Raw genomic sequence first — 21,052 nt, forward strand, 5'->3', positions numbered from 1 at the left:
CCTTTTCAAACGAAGCTGCCAGGTCACAGGCTTAAACTTCACGTTCCTATTTCTGGGAAGTAATGACTTGTCGATTATATGTTAAATTTCTTTTCCAATTCCCTGATCCAAAAGATCTAGAACGTTTTTTCCGGGTTGTGTAATCAGTGAGAGTAAAATATTTGCAGAAAACATTAAAAGTGAAGTTTATTCACATTCAAATTATATCATTCGATATTTTTAACACAATAACTTTGAACTTAAAACTTTTTTTCATGGCTCGATTAAAGGCACGATTCAAACGGGATGATGCGGTGTAGCTACGGCTGTTGACAACTGATTCCTACAACTGGAGTTACCGACTATCGGTTATGAAGTATTGTATCGCTTAACCATCGGTAGATAAAGTAGGAGCCTTGCACGGAAATCAGACGTCGGTAAGGCGACGTGCAAACTAACCGTTGCGCGTTGGCTGGTCGTGAATAAAAGTGAATAACACGTCTGGGTTCATACCAATGATAAGTTCCCTCGGTAAATAAGAACTACTGGCTGTAGATAGGATTGACACGCGATATTTAGTTCGTTTCGCATCTAAGTTTTTTCCACTTCTCGAGCATGTGGGCAGATCATTTAATCTGGGAAACATTTTGAAAGCACTACAATTTCAACTTATTCTGCGGTTCTACTAAGGTCTAATTATTCCCGGAAATGCCTATTTGTGTCGGTAATGATTTAATTTTGAGTTGCTTTACCGACACGGCTGATCGTTGATCTGGATGTCTATTTTACATTCCGCAGGGTCCATTTAGTCTGAAAAGACGCGGACAAATCGATTCTGATATGGTAACTTTAGCTTCGAAAATTGTAAAAGAAAGTGAAGCTGATCTCTATGAATATTTTTAGGATACTTTGAGATGATTTCCAGAATGATACAATAAATTGATTGGTGTAAATCGATTAGGCACAGTCCTAATACGCTGCGAGCGATGGATCGAGAGTTGCAGCTAAAAAACAGAAGATTATCATCGTAAATTCTCTGCTGTTGGTCCTAAGATCATTCTAATGTCATCTCTGCAATCCCAAGCCTCCGATTAGTCTGTATAGGATCATACAATTAGATTCCACAAAAACAGATTTTTTACCCAAAAAAGTAAGGCTAATCCCTTTGAATTTTCGGTGAATATTATTGCCATTCTGAAGAGTGCTGAAATCAATTATTTAATGGACCAGTCCGACTTAATTTTGCGAACGAAATCTATTGGACGCAGTCCCAATACGCTGCGAGCAACGGATCAAAAGTTACAGCGAAACGACAGATTTTCTTGGTCATTTCTCTGCTGATGGTCCCACGCTTTCTTTCGTGTGTTCTGTGTTCCTGGGAGTCCTAATAATCTGAAAAGGGTTATACAGAAGGCCTCAAAACGAAATGAGAGGTCAATTTTATACGAATTATGTGACAATGATTCCGAATCTCTCACGTCGACTGCATCATTAGTCATGGTCACATAATTCGTACAAAATCGAACTCGCATTTTGTTTCGGACCAAAAACAAGATAACCGGAAAGGACAGATATTAACGAACATTATAGTAAAATGCATTAATGCCTCAACTTTCCGGCTAACCTGTTTTCAGTCCGAAACAAAATGCGACTTCGATTCTATGCGAATTATGTGACAATGCGGTCCATTTTTTCACGTCAGCTGCATCGTCAGTCATACTCACATAATTTCTATGGAATTGAACTCGCATTGTGTTTCGGACCGAAGGCAAGTTGGTCGGAAGATAAAGGCATTGTTGCATTTTACTGTACATACGTGTACCGATATATACGTAAAGTGTGTCATTGCGCATGTGTAGTTCGCATCGTAAACTACAAAGCAGAACAAACGACAATTTTATCTACCTCCACCATTTTCTTCGCCTACAGGTCCGTTAGGGTATTGGATTGGAAGGGTGAAATCCTTTGATGCCGATTATCACGCGCCACATCTCTCGTGAGCAATCGATATAGGTATCTACAAATATTGATGGAATTTCAAGCTTAACTTTTACGATGCAGGTCGATGCTCAGTAGAATGTGCCTTGCTAACAGACATAGTCATGCATCTCGGACTATATCTTTATCATTTTACCCTGAATTTAAGCGTAATTCAGGAATGTACCATAAATGCAAGCGTAAAATCAACATGTTCATAAGAATTTGAGTGAATAAATCGATTTGAGTAATCCTAATATATCAAGTTAGGAAACTGGGGGTTTTTCAAGTTTTCCGGTTCCGATTTCGTCAATCAAAATTCACTTTGTGTACTCAATTGTATTCTGACGCATAATTGAAAGCATAGAGAAGATCGTTGTTCGTCCATATTCCAATAATATATACACATTAGATAATTTTTTTACCCCTACCGTCTCCTTATTTATTGCAATCACTTGTATCTGATATGTATGTATGTATGTATGATAAGTTCTCCGTGCTGACTTAAGTGCACCTGGAAATGAATGAACACTGTATCTATTTCATTTCTTAATTTTCCACTAACAATTCCCGTAAATCCCATTAAGACTATTAAAGGGTAAATATTTACGCACGTACGAGTGATTTTCGCGCCTTAAATTCTAGATATTTAAGAAACATTTTAAGCATTTATTGGGTGGAAATTGTACGTTGGATGATTATTGTGGACGAAATAGTTGTGATGAGCTACTGTTGTAACTGAAGTTACAATAAAATGTTAATAAAGTAGTCTGAATAGCTGACACATGGTTGCACCACATTGACATGGTGCCGCCGGAGTCAAGTGGAATCACATTTTAAGGATTATACAATGATTTTATGCACGTGAGAGACACTAAACATTATTTGACCCAAGATTCTAAATTATGCAAATTTAGGGGTGTAAATCACTCATAGGTGTGTACACCATGGACACCGCTTCACTGCCTTTCATCCGGAAACTTTTTCTGTTCACAATAATCAAAGAAAATTACCATCTCTTACTACAAAAATTGTGAAGCATTCGTATGGTTTATAAGCTGGAAGTCTGATGAACGTAGGTTTATTATTGCAAAAAATTTCATCTTAAAACATCCCCGGTAACACATGTCGTGAGTCAACTTTTAGATGTCTTTACAAAGTCGTCTTTTTGTCATTTGTAGAGGTTTGTAAACGAATTACGTAACGCGAATTGGCGGAGGGGGGCGGGGCAAAAGTAAACGATTAACGTTACATTACAGTTGCATTACGTAACAATCGCGTGACCCGGGAAAATTGTTTTAAAAGAGCGGTAAAATTGTCATTCGATTTCATCGGAGCAAATTTAGGGTACGTACAATCTCATAGATTTTTACGTAAGTTTGTGACAACATTTTCTCCAGTGAAGAAGCAAAATTGCATATTTTGATATTCGTTTTCGTTTTCGAAAGTATACCCCGTTGAATGTTTAATGTGTAAGTTCATAGCTCATCAATAACACATTGTGACCAATTTATTCGGAGTAATACACTATGTTTGATTTTACGGTAGAGTTGGTCGAGGAAGCAGAGTTGAAAAAAAAAAATGATTTTGAAACTTTGGCCATCTCTCAATCATCCTATAGCATTTGAAATAATTCTTAGATACACGAAGAGAATAAAAGAGCAAAATTTACTTAAAACTGCGGCCTTGCGTTAAAAAATTCAGAATTGAAAACAGAAGTTTTAATGATCTTTCGACAATTTTCGAAATATTAGAATATGGTGTTTCGATTGTTCAAAATGTTTAAAGTGCTCAACAAAATATAAGAAAAAAATCGTTCCGTCGTGGAACGGGTATCAGAATGATCGGATCGAAAAATAAGATTTTTCAGAATTTTTTGATATTTTTAAAAAATGCCAATTTTGAGATGGGTTTGAATAATCATAGAAAATTAACGGATGGAGGGAAAAATCGATAAATAATTCTGGAGTGCTTTTTTGCGACTGTAGAATCGTCTGAAAAATCGTGAAGCGAATCGAAAATGATAAGGGAAAATCATTGGTCGACTTGACATAGAATTTCTCATATATTTATTTATTTTAATATTCAGGGTAATAAACAACTGATTTATTGAAACTGGATCTACTTTGATTTTAAAAAGATGTTGGAATATGCTAATTTTGGCGCCATGCGGGTGATTGACGCGAGAAAAGATCGTAAAATGAAAAATACATCGCATAATCGGTGCAATATACGGTCATGATAATAAAAATTGAAATATGCTATGCATCGTCAATATAATATTTTAATATAAACCAGAATACGATAATCTTTGCTGAAATACGATGAAATTACGTCCCTCGTATGATAGGCACCATTTTCAGGGTTGCCAACACTGCTCCGTCCATCCATAAGTTCCTAGTTATGCGGAATGAGCAGAACGGAAATGTCATATGACAACCTTATTGTTAGCGTAGTTTGTGCAAGTTAATTACAAACGGAGGAAAAAAGAAAAGTCGACGGTGCTGGTGGACAACGTAGTTATATATTAAAAAGAAATCGGCAAAAAAAAAATGCAACTGACACCGTGTTGCTAAATTACTTGCCACAATCAGAAGATGCAGTTGGATTTACAAACTTCACTAAGGACGTTGGCACAAGATTTTAGTATCATATAAAATATCATTTGACAAATAGTCCCGACTGATGAACGATTGGCAATAACTTTACGTTTTTTTGGAACTAACAATTCCTTTACTTGACAATATCTTTTTAAAGTATTGAAATAACTTGTACTTGAAACAGTTTCAAGATTACACCAAGGTTAAAAAAATATACAACAAATACTGGTTATGTAGAATCGTTTTACGTATAGATAGCTCTAAAAAAACATTGACTGTTCTAATTGATAGTGAGATTTAGTGGTAGAAGCAGAAGGGATGTAGTCTTAATGATTGAACAAAGCTGAGCTGCTATCTTAAATTACCAGACTGGATGATGCAGAACGATGAATGTCAGAACTAAGAATATTAATATTGTATTTCATAGTCATTGCGTTGATTTTTTCTGCTTACTGCTGCATTTCAACTGTATATCGGGGAAAATTGCTGTGAATGACAGGAGCATAGTCACAGTCCGACATCTCGATAAGATCACCCGCATTACGAACGCTTCCCCAGTTTCTTGCTCGCGCACATCTCCCGCACTGACTCAACGTCAAAGCCCAAATTACTAGCATGCGAACCTCTCAATAAATGCGCTCAGCCTGTGAGAGCCTGTGAGTCAGGAGCACACGTATGGTGGAGGTATTGGAATTCGTGAAAAACTCTACACCTCAGGGGCTTTGGCGTTCTTATTAAGAGGTTGGATTGTACGGTTTACATGAATAAGTGTAAGTTATAAAAATATATAAGAATAATTTATTCAAGTTTCAATATGCTAACTTACATTCATCTCCAATTCGAATAAGGTGTTACTAATTCTGTGTTCTGCAATAGCACGTGATCGATCATCGAATTTGCGTAGTTTTGCCGCAATATAATCACCAAAGAGACTACATTCATCTTTCAACTGGTCAGATCTTGCAGGTACTTGTCGTATGTAATCAAACGCCTCTGCATTTCTTTGGTCTTGATCAATGTTATTTCTTTTCAGTACTCGGGTTCTCAGAGTACTGAACTCTGTTTTCTCAGTGTTTAATGCTTCTTCGGCATCCGATGCCTGCAAATTTTCTAATTCGATCTGTTCGTTTTTGAACTGGTTTCCTATGTTGTTACTGTCATCAAGACTTTCGCTGTTAAAATGCTCTGTTGGTATTTCATCAGACATGTTTTGCACATTCTAGAAACCACATCAAGAAAAAAACAAATAACTAATTGTACACCTATTATTTGTGCATTCTGTCGGAGTTGCTTTATATAATTTCCCAAACTTTGTTCATAGTTTCTCAAAATTGTCACCTCCTTGAATATTTATTCTCACACAAGCACTTAGTTTTCATTTATCAACATTTTCAGATGTCGTCCAATCCAGAAGCTGGAATGCAAATTCTTGCCACTTTTGATAATACTAAAAATTTCTCAAACTATCGATGAACAACAATACTCAGTGGAAACTATTTTCTCAATTGAAAATCCCAGTTCAGTACTGTCTTAATGACTGCAGTGGATGCTGATTACAATTTCATGTTCGCCGATATCAGCTGCCAAGGACATGTTTGCGATAAAGGTTTACTCAGAAGTTGTAGACAGATTGGAAAATTGGAAAGTAATAATTCTTTGCACTTGCGATAGCGAGCTCAATGAACATATAGACATATGAACACACATACATATGAACATATAATAATATTTAGGACATGGTGAAACAGCCAGGAGGCCTTGAAATTTATTATACCTTTGGGAAATGTACCTTTCAGAAGAAAACATAGTACTCGAGAAATAAGAGATGAATTGATAAGATTCTTTTGTAAAGCTGGTATGGTATTGTGGCGAAACGAATATGCTTGGACAAACATTCATTCTATACATCTTTAGCCTAACAATATTTGAAATTAAATCAGGATCTTTTTCAATAGAAACACTTACATTCAGAGTCTTGTAGGGTATATTTTTATTGTCCAGAAATTGTAGACTGGTGTAAGCAAACCATTGCGGTTGATGAATCTCACTTCGCCCTGTAAAATGGAATACTTTGAAGCAAATGTAACTTCGAGAAACGTCTCGTTACCTTTTCCTGTTTTATAGCGTTTTCTTGCTCGCGTCTTTTCACGCCTGTATGTGCTTTTGAGACTCTCTATTTTTTTTTTCAATTCTTCAGTACTCCTGCAACATTTTACAGCAATTTCTGTCCAAGCATCTTCCTTTGTTATTTTGTTATAATAAAGCGGATCGCGCGGGTTCCAAAGAACTTTTCTTTTACGATACTCGTTTATTACTTGTAAACACTCTTCCTGGGTCCAATTCATATCTGCAACATAGTTCAGCTAATGACATACGTACTTAATTGCTTGTGTCAATATCACAACTACTCTTCCTCATCTTTAGACTAGTAAATTAACTTTATTGTTCTGAAATTTTGCTCACTGATATTCAATGTGTGTGGCTGGGGTTCTAAAATTCGCGCTGAATCATATTCACGCCGCCTACTCCCGAGGCAGTTTCGGTGCACAACCCGAGGCAGTTTGCCGAGCCTCGTATTACCGTCCACATATTATATGCATCCTCGTGCGGCCAGATTCAACTTGCCTCATGCGTATACAGCAAGGGTATACGGTCTATCAATTCCGTTTGGGCAATCGGTGACAGTTGAAACCAGGGAGATTATAATAAGGATCACAAACTGCTGTGCAGCGTATACATTAAACTATATTACCTGGAAATTGAACCATTGAGCTGAATATACTGAAATGCTCGCTGATCTATGTTTCGTACAGTACTCTGTACTAGGCGGTGAGAAAAAAATAGTGTAGTTTGGTTAGTACACCTATGTATCAGTGGTCCTAACGCATTTGTCTTATACATAGCGACTATCTTGCATAATAACTTTCAACACTCGAGTAATATGTGTGATCAGAGAGTCGACATGGTTGCGACAAATGGCATGTGCCGTTGACGCAGTATTGCCAGATGCTCCACTAGATTGAGTTCGTTTCTCACTAAAAATATTCTAGATTCACCGACTACAATTACAATTGGACTGTGGGAAATCTAGACCTGGCGATTGAATTACGTCACTACCGGTCGAAATGGCATTTTAAATGGTTAATTTACGGATTTACGAATTTTGACAAATATCGTGGGAATAGATTTAAAAGTATACGCAACAGCTTTAATAGTATATCAAATGGAAATTTAAGTCGGTCTCGATTAGATCCACAAATTAGAACTAAGGCATGTGTATATTTAACTCTAGGCAAGTAAAATCAAACAAAAACGGGTATATGTCCGATGAGAACGCTCGTGAATACGAAACCCAAGAAAATGACAACGCGCGTCGATGTACGACAAAATAAGTTTATATATTTGTATCACACCTCGACTTGTCCCAAAGTACAGTTACACCCGTATTCATAGTCCCTCCTTATTTCAAGGATAAAGGACTCCTTGATGAAGGCTTCCTTGAATTTCAGAGGCGTCCTCGTTTCATGGTCACAACTTGGCTATTCCTTCCAGAAGGAAGACATATTTAGGGATATATGATTGCTTATGGTGGTAAAACTGCTGATCGAAGCGCCACTCGGCTATATTTAAATCTAACTCGAACTGCTTAGCTCTCATTGTCAAGTTGCGTCGGTTGATGAGAGCGTATAACCTCAAAGAAGTTAACCTGTAAACTGGTTGTGATCCGCGCCATACGGGTCATAAGTGCATAGACGCCAAGCGCAAGCGTAAGCGTTGGCTACATGAAACGAACCAGCCAATCGCAGTGCCGAAGGTTTCCTCAAGGAAGCTCGAGACTTACCTTGAAAGAAGGAGGCCAATATGGTTCCTTGTTCTGTCGAGGAAGGTCTATGAAACGTGAAATGAGGAACAAGGAATCCTTGTTCCTCAAGGAAGGACTATGAATACGGGTGTAATTGGCCTCCTTCTTTCAAGGTAGGTCTCGAGCTCCCTTGAGGAAACCTTATGTATTTTGCTGTTTACATGTGAACACGAATTTTGAAACATCTAATTTTCTACCTATTCGATTACGTTGGCAATGGGATCAGTCCACGTATCACCGACAGCCGGCCGTAAAACAGGCTCAATCTTCGTAAGAATAACAGAATTCAACAATACAAATTTCAAATGGGTTGCGGCCAGCCGGCGGTGGCGCTACGGGCTGACTCCATTGTCAACGAAGGGTGCGTTCCGAAACTAGCTGATAGCGTTAAAAACTCCCTAGGACAAAGGCAGAGGTAGTCGGCTCACGAGCTACTCACGAACTCGGCAGCGCAAAAGAGATAAAAGATAGTTGACAACACTGGAAGTTCATTTCGGAACGCACCCGAAATCGACTAGGGACAAAATAGCTGTTCAGTGTCTATGTCTGCACGTTATGTACCTACAGTATATTCAACTTACGTTCTGGAGGCTATGAATGATGCTATGAAACAGTCAAGTCAGAATAACACAACTAACAACCTGCCCGCACCAGACTTCTCTTTCTCGGGCCGATTGAGGGTCGGTTTAATGCATGCCAGGAAGTAAAAGGGATACTTCCCATACAGGTATAAGGACAGAATGAAGAAAATTGGGCGCTCGTAACAACCGATCTTCCTTCTCTCTCTAGTGACGCATGCGTAGTACTATTACAACAGCAGTTTGCGATGTATTCAAATGTGTAAGGTTATTTAGAGTAATGAATAGTGGAAAATCGTGCTTTTCACTGTAGAAGAAGATTATGTGTTGCGAAAATTTTTAGCTGATTTATTGAGTTCGTGTTATAGAAAACGTATGATCGTCGCCGTCAACTTATTTATTTTATTACACAAAACTATATGGACAAGCGATTGAAACATGAGGGTAATAAGTAGGGGTGTGCGCCTGTTGATATACCAAATTTATTTCGGTATCTTCGTCCTAGAAACGTATCGATGTGGGAATCATTTGTCAATAGCGATACTGAAATATCGAGATTCCGGTATATACCATAATATCGTAATACTGGTTAATTAATATGGAAATATCGAAGGTTCGCTAAATCTCGCAATACGGAAAAACCGGTATGTATAGACGGAATATTAAGATTCGTTAGACAGTTAATATTGTTTTATCGTATATATGTATATATTGTAGACATGGGAAATAATATGTTTCGTATATATATATTTTCTAAAATATTAGGTAACGAAAATATCGTTTAAGGATTCTTGACCTATAATTAATATGAATCTGAGTTTAGAATATCTTGCCTACTGGCATTCACCGTTTCCAGATGCTGTTTACATTCAACAACGTTACTAACAGAATTTAAACGATTTTACTGTGAAATGCGTTACTGAGGCAATTTGGTTAATTTTCTAGTGAAATGTGCTCGCATGATGAGTTTCTAGTAGTCTGCTTCAATTTCCGTATATTTTCAATTGCCTGAAAAGGTTTAAACAAAAAATTCGCAAATGGAAATAATTCACAAATCGTCGGTCGGATACTCAAAGTATAGATGTATCACGTATATGTACATAAGTAGGTACATGCATTACACAGCCACACAAAGTGTCTTGTTCTGATAGTGCTGGAGCAATTCCGACACTGGATTCGGATTCAGCATGTCCAACACATATTGGTATGGTGGTCTAGTCCGCTGGACAAGATACTTTTTTTCATGAGGCCGTGTTATTATCGAGGATAAAAGCAAAAAGTATACGCATTACGTACGTGTAAAATAGAAAAGCGAGGGCAGCGGGGATCTTCAATGAACCCTCCGCGTTGCCCGTTCCGATCCCCTGGACCGCCCTTCGCGCCAGTTAGCCATATACTCGGGTTCGAGAACAGGTCTGATCGATTTTGGAAGGAGCTTATTTTCGAGCTCGGCCCAGCCCAACGGGCAATGTTCGGGTTACTCGACAAGCTGATCGTGAACGAAACCCTTGGGCACTGGTGCACTAGACTGTTATCTAATAAACATCTAGAGTAGAAACTTAGCCCTTCCTATTTCCTTGGGTAATTGGAAGCCAAAAGTCGAAGGACCACCCTTGAGAAATCATGATATTTACACTTCTCTGGCGGGAACGTCGCTTGGCGATAATCGCAAGACGTCTCGTCCCCGGCAGCGCTGCAGCGCTCTAATCTCCGAGGAATTCTGTGGGTTTATGAGGATCTCGTCTCAAGATCTGACACTCATCGAGTTATACGTCGGTGAATATCTATAGCATATCCATTTTCGGGAAACAGTACAAGGAGAGATACTTATTGACAAACAGTTGGAATCTTATGTGGTTATAAAATTATTCATTCCTCAACAGATTTTATAGTAAACTTCACACAAATTCTCGACTAATACATTATAAATCATAGCGTTGGATTTGCAAAAGTCTTTTTGTAATTAACACGCACTGAGAGAAATCTCATTTTGTTATAGTTACTAGGAATTTATTGTACAACAAGTATCGTCACAGTAATGTTGAAATATAGTTCTAATTACAAGAAAATGTGGTAAAAGTATAGTCAACTAACAATACTAAATCTTCTGGGAATAGCAACATTAACCTGTTCGCTGGGTGTACTATATTATTATAAAGGAATGAAATTAAAGGAAATTAACTATAAAACAGCGCAATGAGAAAATGAAATGTCCTGCAAAACATTTTTTTGTTTTCTGTGTTAACAGTGGCCGGAAAATGATCGGCTGACGTTGCAGACACATTGTTTCTATTAAAACTATGTTTCTAATTTCTCTTAAAATCACGATCAACTCGACTCGATGAGATGTTGGAAGGAGCGATGTTCGATCTACTTGATCACTAAAGCCTGCACTTGATCACTAAAGCCTGGAGGAGCATCGATACGACTACTGTGTATCAAATTGCCCACTTTCTCGGGGAATCACGCATAAAAAACATCACAGTGACCTCCGAAAATTTTGTTCGAGTCTGGGAAACTCTTGTATCTCAATACGAAAACAGAGGACTTGACTACTCTCATATCATGGATTTTTCGCGATGTATCGCGTTGCGAAAAAAATTGTATTCTGGTTTTTCACCGAATTTTCTTTGTAACGTATGCTATACGAAATTAGAGGGTGTACCATCGAAATTGCCGGTTATTCTCGACTCTGAGGATCATGCCTGACTCTCGTTTAGGGTAAACCCTTAAATTGAAATGGTAAATTACGTTTGAGCTTAAAACATCGTGGGTCAAACGTCAATGGTTTAAGGTGATACCTACCCCGAAATTTATTTTGTTTCAGAAGATATGTCAATCTTATATTTTATCTCTCGTTGTATATCTTCTTCAACTAATTTACCCGGCGTAATGGTTAGGAAAGAAGCAGACAATAGATGCGACGATCTTTACTGTGTGTCATTATTTTACTTTAAAATTTACTTTACCTTTACATCCTCTAATAAACAAACAAATAACAGTTATTCGCCTTAATTCATTATTGACAATCTACGGTGTATAAATATACATTCGCGTACACAAAAATGGTAAGGTATGGCAAAGTATATATTCTCAATGACTAAAAATCACGTGTGTATTGTCTGCACTCGAATCATACAGGAAGCAGAAAACTCGAAGAATAAATCCTCAATTTGCAGGTAAACTTCTACTTGGGGGTTGGCCCTGAATTTTGAGGCAAACCGTCCGTTCGGGAATACAAATGTACCGCTTTAAATTTAGTGTAAATTCAGGGGTTAATTTGGGGGCTTTTCCGTAAGGATCAACCCTGAATTTGAAGATTGATCCGGAAATTTAGGGTAAACTATCAATTAAAAAGTACTAATATATCCCTCAAAGTTGGGGGTTAATTTCGCCGTGAATTCAGCAGTCCATTTGGGTTTTTTTTTCCCCCACGAGGGAAGCCCTATCATTTTCCAAAGCTTAATGAGATTTTGCTAGTTAAAAAACAAAGGAATTGTAAAGTATGATTTACCGTATTCAACGCAGGTTCGAAATCCTCTTAAGAGTGCACGATAAATTTTTATTTCCATAATATAGGGACACAATTTGATCTCGTAATATATTCTGTACGTGTTTAAATTTAAGTTTTCCCAGATGTTTGTCAATTTTTCGTTATTCTAGCTACAGACTTGACCTTAATTCTTCTAAGCACTCTCATGAATATAAAAAATTCGTTTATTACAAAGCGAAACGAATTCCCAACATATGCTTGCCAATTAAATGAAATAGGACGTGAAGAATTAATTTTGTAAAAATTACACACTGGATAGAGGAATGACAACACCGATAAAATTCAAAGACGAAAGTCTTACGACAAGTCTGCAGTTCGTAAAGTTGACGTAATAATAGTAGTATTGAAAAACAGTTATTCGCAACTGTTACACTTCTCGTTGTCTAACTGATTCTAGTTCCAAAACAACTCTCTTTCGTAGTTTTTCCCATTTAATTTTGCAATAATTTTTTTCGAAAGGTAACACGTTTTTCTGGAAAGTCTAAAACGTTCTGGGAATTAAGAATTGCACTGGTTTGAGGAGAGAGTACCTATTCCTAGTTAGAAGTTTTCCCTTCGTCTTTCTTATCCGAGAACTTACACGCCTTTCTATTACCGCAGCAACAAAAACAAATGTTGAAAAGGAAGCTGACTAGCAAGAGTGGTAGCATTGATTATAATAATATGAAACAATGGAAATATGTTTGCTTTTCTATCTCGATAGAGCACTGCGAAAAAATTGTGTTACCAACAAACGTGGAGGAAATCTCCAAAGTTCTACCACTCTTTGGTTACTTCATCACCCAGCTCGATTCAGGTAATAATGTTTTGCAATGGGTTTTAACGATACGAACGAAGGCTTCGCCGGCAGAAAGATAACCCAACTAACATCTACACCAAGTAAATATCCCAGATGTAACTTCCGTTGCCTATCTGCCGGCAAGTGTCGTTTTTTTCGTTATACTTCTAGAAATCCATACAGCATATTTCATCAAAAGTGCAAACGTTTTATATGCATTCAATGCTCCATTGACCGTGTATCGATTCTCCATTGGCTCCGATTCAGCGGTTATTGAATTAACGTTTTCAACTGTCTCTGGCCAGAATTCAATTCCATAGGATTAAATTGAACCTGAAGCTCCGGGACTCTACGTACAGCACTGCTGATCTATTGTTGTCTGAATAATTGGATCGAGATAAACCTATATTTAGTACTAATCTGGCCCGTCCCAACTACCTCACCGAAGCGATAGCAAACCCATGTCAATATTCAACGAAATGATTCTTTAGACGGTCCATGGAACGAAGTTCCAATCTTGGCTTCCATTCAACACATCCGTTGCAAAATTATTTTGGTTCTTGAATGTATCTCAAATACACAATAGCTAGTATAGCTTCATATCGACAGTGAGTTGTATTTTTTCACTTGATTTCTAAATGTTTCAGGTTACAATTATTCGCGACTTTTGTCTGCAGGATTGTCCGCTTCCTGCCGTTCAAAAACTGAAGCCCAACCTATGGAGAAACTTTCGAACCCTTTCGAGTTTTGTCTAATTCATTTTCCATGAGGAAGCTTTTGTTATTACCTGGTAACTAATACGTAGAAAGTACGTTAGCTTTGAAGCTCGCATATTTTCTGCACCTGTTTTGAAGCTATAAGAGAATTATAGATGAAATCTTTTGAACCAAAGCTCTTAGCCAAGCGAATAGGAATATGCTTGATAAGATAGAAGGACGGGATTGTCAAATATATAATTTTTATGTTTTATTTGAACTCGAAGAAAACTATTCTGTTGTAGCAATATTTGAATAACTTGAAAAAAAGGACGGTAAGCGTTTTCCACTACTCTCATTCAGTAGCATATTTTTTGATACATGCCGTTTACTTTATAGTTCCAGCAGTGTTGCTGCGCTCCATTTTAACTTCAATTCATGTCCCTGTTATTCATTTTCGATAGGGTGGGATCGACAATTGAGTCCATTCTTTCCTCAGTACCTACTCAGTACGCGGTGAATCTCATGTATACAATCAGATAACGCTAGTCACAGCGCGCTTAGCACTCTACAAATACCGAATTGAATGAAATCCGCGATGACAGGTAATGTAAGTGTTGCATGCTACTCTGGAATGCTATCTCAGCGGAACAAACTGTAGCCCAGGCATCAGGGCTGAAATACAGGGGTAATTTCACAATGAATCGGGGAAAAGTTTTTATTGCTGAAATGGCTTTACTTTGGCCTCCACATGAGCACATTGAGTTTTCCTCCTCGAGCGCTTCTACGTGAAAGAAGATGGTGACCAATACTGAAGCAAACAAATCATTTACGAAATATGTTGAATGTTTTTTCTCTAAAAAGTGTTTAAAAATTTTGATTCTGAAAACTCTGAGTGTGCGTAAAGTGGTTTATTTCCGAACAGTGCGGTAAAGTAATGTTGGTGCATACGCTGAATTTAAATGCTATATTCTTCATATTAGGGCTTTCTTTGGCGCATGGAGTGGAATAAAAGGAAACTGTGAGATAAAAATTGACTCCCGGTATAGCTGGCACTGTCGTAAGTGAGGAACTGGGTAGTTCTTATTTACCGCAATTGCATATTTCAATCTTTGTTTACGCAGTCTTCGGTCAATTTTCAAAAGCTGGTTGTTTTCGGTACAAGATTTGAAAAATACACAGTGTTTGACGGCATTGAGCCAGTTTCGAAGTGGGACTAGATAAAATCTACGTTTACAAAGCAAGAATAACAGTCTACAGTGAAAAAGCTCTCTCAGTTTACCCAATCAAAATTACCACGACTGAGGCACTCTGCGAGGAGTTTGAAAAATGTTCGGGGTGAAAGTCGCCCAGAGTGACAAAATAGGGTTAATACAGCAGCATATTTTATAGTTGTAGATATAGAGTGTCGCATAGCGTGTATAAGCAATGGACGATCTTATATTAATTATAAAACGTATTTTGTTAATTATAAAATCTTTGGTAGAATCACATTGGGAAATTTACGTACCATGTTCCATGCATATTATACATTGGATGCAAACCGTTGCGGGGCTTTGAAGAAAAAAGAGATTGCCAACTCCATTTTTGACGAAGGGCTGTAACGTAGTAAATTTTGTGCAAACATGAGTCAAACGTTACTCAAGCCCAAAAACAAGGAAAAAGGACTAGATTGTTATTTCGGGTAACAGATAAGTTCAACGACGCTGTGGCGTAGCCGCGAAAAGGTGTTTCATCGTAGCATATCCTGACCCATAGAGTGTGTTACAGACTGTCATTTTCAATAATTTCCAAATTGCTTATTGTCATTAACGATCACATTTGAATCTGACACCGTCAGCCATTTGTTAGAGAGAGAGGTTCATGATTGTCGTCGACTCGGTAAATCGTTACCCTTATGGTTAACAAGTCTTACGCGCCGGAGGTTTCTAAATAAAGAAATCACCCTTCGTAACAATATTGTGGTTGCGAGGTTCCCCGCTCTTTTTTGCATACAGGGTGGTCTTTTTCAATTGCTCCAGGCGAATATCCTGGTAACTAGAAGTGGTACGAGAAAAAGTTTGATAGAAAACTTGAGAGGCTGCGAACGGAGAAGATGATGCTGATGTGCGTTGGTTTGTGGATTGCGCCACTTCTGTGATTTTCGAGTGCTTCGTGCTGTGATTTTCGAGTGCTTCGTGGTTTTAGATAGCGAACACATATTTCAATTATGATCGGGTAATACTGGATTTTGAAGATATATTCAAGAATGAAACTTTGGGGATTAATGCCTTGCCTCAGAAAAAAATGGCCAAGTATACTACTTCCCGAAAATTTTGAAAATTTTTAACAATTAATATTTTTTTTTTTTACGTTTTTAATTTGTCCAGAAAAGCGGTCATCAGCCCGTCATCGCATCATAGTCAAAATACGTGTTCCCTGTTTAAAATCACGAAGTACTCAAAAAGTCTGTTAAAAAGTGGCGCAATCACAAATCAACTTGTGTCAGCATTACCGTTTCCCCTCGACACCCTCGAGGTTTTGTATCAATCTTTTCTTTGTATCTCTTCAAGCTTTCGAAATATTAGCCTGGGGCGATTAAAAGGGCCACCCTGTATATCAAAGTGCCTACCTCCATGTTAAGTTATCCGTGGACGTAATTTGGGTGGCTTTGAGTGGCAGGACTTTGCGGTTCCAAGTTTGTAGCTGAAATAATCTGGCTTGTCTCTGCAAGAGCTGCGTCAGTTAATAATTGAGTTTATTTCGAGTATCACGACCAGCTGGCAGTCAACCCTAGTCACGTGTTTCCGAAGTCTGGGCACACAAGTACCGACACAATACGTGAGCAGTTCCATATAATTTGTGCCACTGAAGCAATACCGGAACAGACTAAAATTAGATATTTCGAATTTATCGGAAAATGCTTCTTCCGATGGAATTCTCGAGCGATGGGCTCATATTAATTCATGGTCCATAAAACACATGCCAACGGAGAAACGTCATTGTCAGAACAAATGCAATACAATTTTGAAGTGCAGTTGAAGCTACATTTTTCGCACGATGTGCTCCACACGACTATTCTTAAATTTACCTCTTTTCATCCGATCAGTAACATATGCTTAGAAATAATTCACTCATTATCAATTAGGACACGTTTTACAAGACAAGATTTATAAAATGATAATGCAAACGATTTTTCTTCCTTACAATGAGACGTGATTTTTCAGAATTCGATTTTCTTGGGATGTTACACTTAGATGATATTCTAAATGATATGACTCTTATAATTGTTTGTACTATTCGAGAAATGGCGATTAATAAGTTGGAGATGGTGAAGGTCAGGATAGTCATGTTGGTATCAAGCGTCCCGCGCATATCCCATTCTGCAAAAACTGATCTTACGATCCGATGCATGATTAGACTTTCGTAGACTCTTGCAAGTGACAAAAAGATCTGCAGGAACATTAATTGGACACATTGGATATACATACTGCAACATCAAATTGATAACATCTCTATATCTGCGGTTGAAGTCTGTTACCATTAACCCTTGATCATGCATTCAGGGTTTCTATCAGGGTGGAACTCCGCGAGAATTCTGGTTGCGTCATGTCATTGCTTACGCACAGACATGAACTAGTATGAGGATCAATATTATGGATATGGGAGACTGGGGCTAATTCGCGCAAGGGTAAATTGGCGCACTGGTTGTATCTTTTGATCCAAGCCGTGTTTAGCAGTGGTTATGACACTTGAGTAATTAATCAGCTACCGTCAAATTCTGAACTAATTATGCTATCAGCCCATTTTTCATCACAGGACGAACTTGCGATTCTCAGGTACACTAGTTGGTTTCTTAGCTTTGATTCAATCAACGTCTATTTCCGGAAGTTGAAAATTTCAAAAACTGTCGTGGAAAGTGCAAGGAATATATTGAGTTATTTATCTCAAAATGTGTAAATTTGCCACTTAAGCCGTTTCTAACGTAAATGATGAGATAAGCTGTTTCTAACTTACGATTAACTGATGAGATAAGCTGTTTCTGTCCGTAGGTATCGATTTGTTGTAAACGCGCCAACTAACGCCGAATACAGGGCACATTGGGGCATAATAGTTGATTATTACATAAATATGGTATGGTTAACCTACCAAAAGTTGAGAAGATCTAACAATGGGCATTTGTAGTGGAAGATTTACTCTTCGAGATAAGATTATAGCTAATTATTATCATTGGACAAGACCAATTCTGACAACGAAAATTTGAAAAGTGCCTCGTTTAGACCGGTCTCCTCTATCTGTAGTTGAACGTCGGGCAAGATTCTGGTAGCTAAAAGAATTGGCGTTGCAAATAATTGCATGTCAGTTATTGATTTCAAACGGAAGTAACGAGTAAAATCACTTTTTTTTATCTCAGGTGCATGAAAAGTGGGGCTTTGCTTAGCAGTTTAGCGGGACGGAAGTAGCCAATTTCATCTCAGTGTTGTAAAGATGGGTTCGCGCGTACGCAGTTCACAATTGCATCATTTTTGCTCCTTGGGAGATCACTTTCGTCCCTAGGGAGAAGAAATGGGCCACTCGCGTCCCGCAACACGACCGTGCAAGGCCCCACCACGTTTCATTCACTTTTTATAAAAACTATCGTGTGTGACTCGGGCCGAAAGTTGGCGATCGCAACTTCCGTCCCTTATCACACAATATACTATTACGATGGACCTATAGGAGGGGATGTAGTAGGCCGTTTATAGTTGTAATATACTGATATTTACGATGAATATATTCTGTAAAATTTTTTGTTGGCTAGATTCATGTACTTATTTTGTTTGAAGTATCTAATTGTTGCTATCATCGAACATGGTGCTTGGAAGAACGATACATAAACTTCGAACGAAATGACATTCAGTTGACTCAATTCCGGAAACACATCAAAAGTTTCCCTCTAATCAATACTTCACTCGATTTCGACAAGAAAGACTTTTATTCAATCAAGGAATTCGCCTGACTAAATCATTTTGACCGACTAACTAAATCGACATTGTTGAATTGACGTCATTGTATTTGATACAAATAATGGATACCAGATTGAACTGAACGGACTTCAAAAAAATCTATTTTGTTGGTTGATGAATTTCTCTCCCTCCGTACACGGTTTGTAGTGAAGATGTGAAAATGCACACACCGCACCTGACTTCCACGAATAAATTTACTTGCGGCATAGAGAAGTGTAAATAGTATACATAATTCACTTAACGTCACTGTATTTTATTAACACATTTATTAAATGATAGTACATAATATTTTATCAAGTAACGACAATTAGTAACACACTCGTATCTAGCGTTTTAGTCAACGTCACTCACAAGGTAGTCACATAAATTTCTGTATTTCTTTCGTTTCTAATATTTCAAATTCACTTTTCTCTTTTTTTTCATACTTATAGATATTATTACAAACTAAAATGTTTCACAATTTGTGCCTGCGGTACCGACGATGTGAGCGCCTGAGTCTGTCAAATGTATTGGAGTAGCTAGTTTATCATATGATAGACATTTCATTTGATTCGAAAAATACAGAGGGCATTCCATTCCAGATTACCCAGCCTACGGCGCTGACCATTTTGTATTTTCTTTGTTTTGCATCTGTAGGTTCTCACTTAGAAAACTAATAAGAAATAAGTATAAAAGTTTTTTAATCCTATCGTTTTGTAAGATTAACCCCCCTATCTGAAAAAACGAAATTAATATAATTTCTGAAAAAATTTGAATGAACTTCACGAAGTAAAAATTATGGTACTGTTCTCAAACGGAATTGTGATGACCAATCGCTTTTTTTCTGGATTCAAATTTATAAATTGAATAGTTTCGACGAAATCGGTTATAATTTTTTTTACGCCCATTTCCCATACAATTTCTTAAAATTAAATTAGTATAATACACAAATAAAGATTCTACAACTGATCATTTTGACATTACAGGCTCAGTTTTCGTCTTAAAATCGACGTTCTTGAGATGGTTCAAATTTTCACAAATACATGCATACAGAAAAATCTCTAAAATATCTTTTCGTAGTTTTGGTAGTGAAAACTATCATTCTATAAACAGTTCCGAAATCGTCAGGGTCACAGAATGGACGCATTGGGATGGAATGCATTATGCATGCAATACTTGAAATAAATGTAGTAAAAAAAGCGCCTACAACTTTGCATCCTTGCGGTTATAATTAGAGTTTTTTAGCGCACGTCGGGGCTACAAGTACTATAGGTATATAGAATGTTGACCGAATTATTTTCAATTGTATAATATATCGTTACCATTGAATTAAAATATCACCAACGAGTGAGATCACAGATGGAAACCATAAATATTTATAATATACATCTTTACACGTTCTTTTACACAACAATTTTACATGATAGTATACAATAATATTATAAAATGTACACGGTGATCTCATTTGTACGTAAATGCGTAAAATATAACTTAAAAATTTACAAATAAAATAAACACACTCACACGTTTATGGAATAAACGGAATGTAGAGCTGCACCAACGGAAATCATCGTCCGTAATAAATTATAAATCATATAATAAATATGTCATTAGATAAATGTATAACTTGTGACCATTTCTTTCACAAAATATACGCTACCTTCTATACAATATATAATATTTACGGATATGTTGATATATAATACTTTTTTATATACAGTACATATATATATATACGCACTGTATAATATATAATATATAAAGATTGTCGGGACGTGGGAATTGGTCCTTGTCGATTACAAATCGCAGATGGTCAGAGAAATGGATAATGTGGAATTTTTTCGCACGGAAGAATGTGAAAACAAATTATTCCCCTAATTGAATAAATAATTATGTAATTATTGTTACATTCCTAATTCTCTCGATATTTATATGATTCGCGCGTTAAATCGACACGACCCAAATCTCCCGGGGATATGGTACTTTTTGTTATTGTTTTGTTTCTGTTATATATATATATATCTCGTTCCTGAAGGGTTCATATCGGAGGTGGGGCAACATTGATC

General features: G+C 37.3%; 1 protein-coding gene and 1 long non-coding RNA gene across 8 annotated transcripts; one reads left to right on the forward strand and one right to left on the reverse strand.

The window, feature by feature from the left end:
- Positions 1 to 4,017: 4,017 nt before the first annotated feature.
- LOC124300881 (uncharacterized) lies at positions 4,018 to 9,092 on the reverse strand. Of its 6 annotated transcripts, none has more exons than XM_046755375.1 (7): positions 9,000 to 9,092; positions 7,020 to 7,308; positions 6,664 to 6,903; positions 6,522 to 6,610; positions 5,383 to 5,775; positions 5,010 to 5,140; positions 4,018 to 4,353 (listed from the first exon to the last, which is right to left on the reverse strand). In XM_046755375.1, exons 3-7 carry the CDS (start codon positions 6,899 to 6,901, stop codon positions 4,287 to 4,289), a joined length of 918 nt encoding a protein of 305 aa, XP_046611331.1. In that variant the 5' UTR covers positions 6,902 to 6,903; positions 7,020 to 7,308; positions 9,000 to 9,092; the 3' UTR covers positions 4,018 to 4,286. The 6 variants fall into 6 exon arrangements, with proteins under 6 accessions (XP_046611331.1, XP_046611322.1, XP_046611313.1 ...); XM_046755366.1 differs by lacking the exon at positions 9,000 to 9,092 and adding an exon at positions 7,970 to 8,282; XM_046755357.1 differs by lacking the exon at positions 9,000 to 9,092 and adding an exon at positions 7,309 to 7,906 and having other exon boundaries at positions 7,020 to 7,210.
- Positions 4,384 to 6,126, forward strand: LOC124300930 (uncharacterized). 2 transcript variants are annotated; one of them, XR_006907364.1, is made up of 3 exons: positions 4,384 to 4,758; positions 4,984 to 5,326; positions 5,952 to 6,126. It is a non-coding gene; the product is annotated as an uncharacterized LOC124300930 (long non-coding RNA). The 2 variants fall into 2 exon arrangements; XR_006907365.1 differs by lacking the exon at positions 5,952 to 6,126 and adding an exon at positions 5,433 to 5,530.
- Positions 9,093 to 21,052: the final 11,960 nt, after the last annotated feature.

The sequence above is a fragment of the Neodiprion virginianus genome, chromosome 1, assembly GCF_021901495.1.
Source record: "Neodiprion virginianus isolate iyNeoVirg1 chromosome 1, iyNeoVirg1.1, whole genome shotgun sequence".
Lineage (NCBI taxonomy): Eukaryota > Metazoa > Arthropoda > Insecta > Hymenoptera > Diprionidae > Neodiprion > Neodiprion virginianus.

Coding starts and splice junctions, on each gene's coding strand:
- LOC124300881 (XM_046755347.1), bottom strand. Junction 6,611..6,663: donor ACGCTATAAAACAGGAAAAG/GTAACGAGACGT, acceptor TCCATTTTACAG/GGCGAAGTGAGATTCATCAA. Junction 5,776..6,521: donor TACCCTACAAGACTCTGAAT/GTAAGTGTTTCT, acceptor TGTGGTTTCTAG/AATGTGCAAAACATGTCTGA.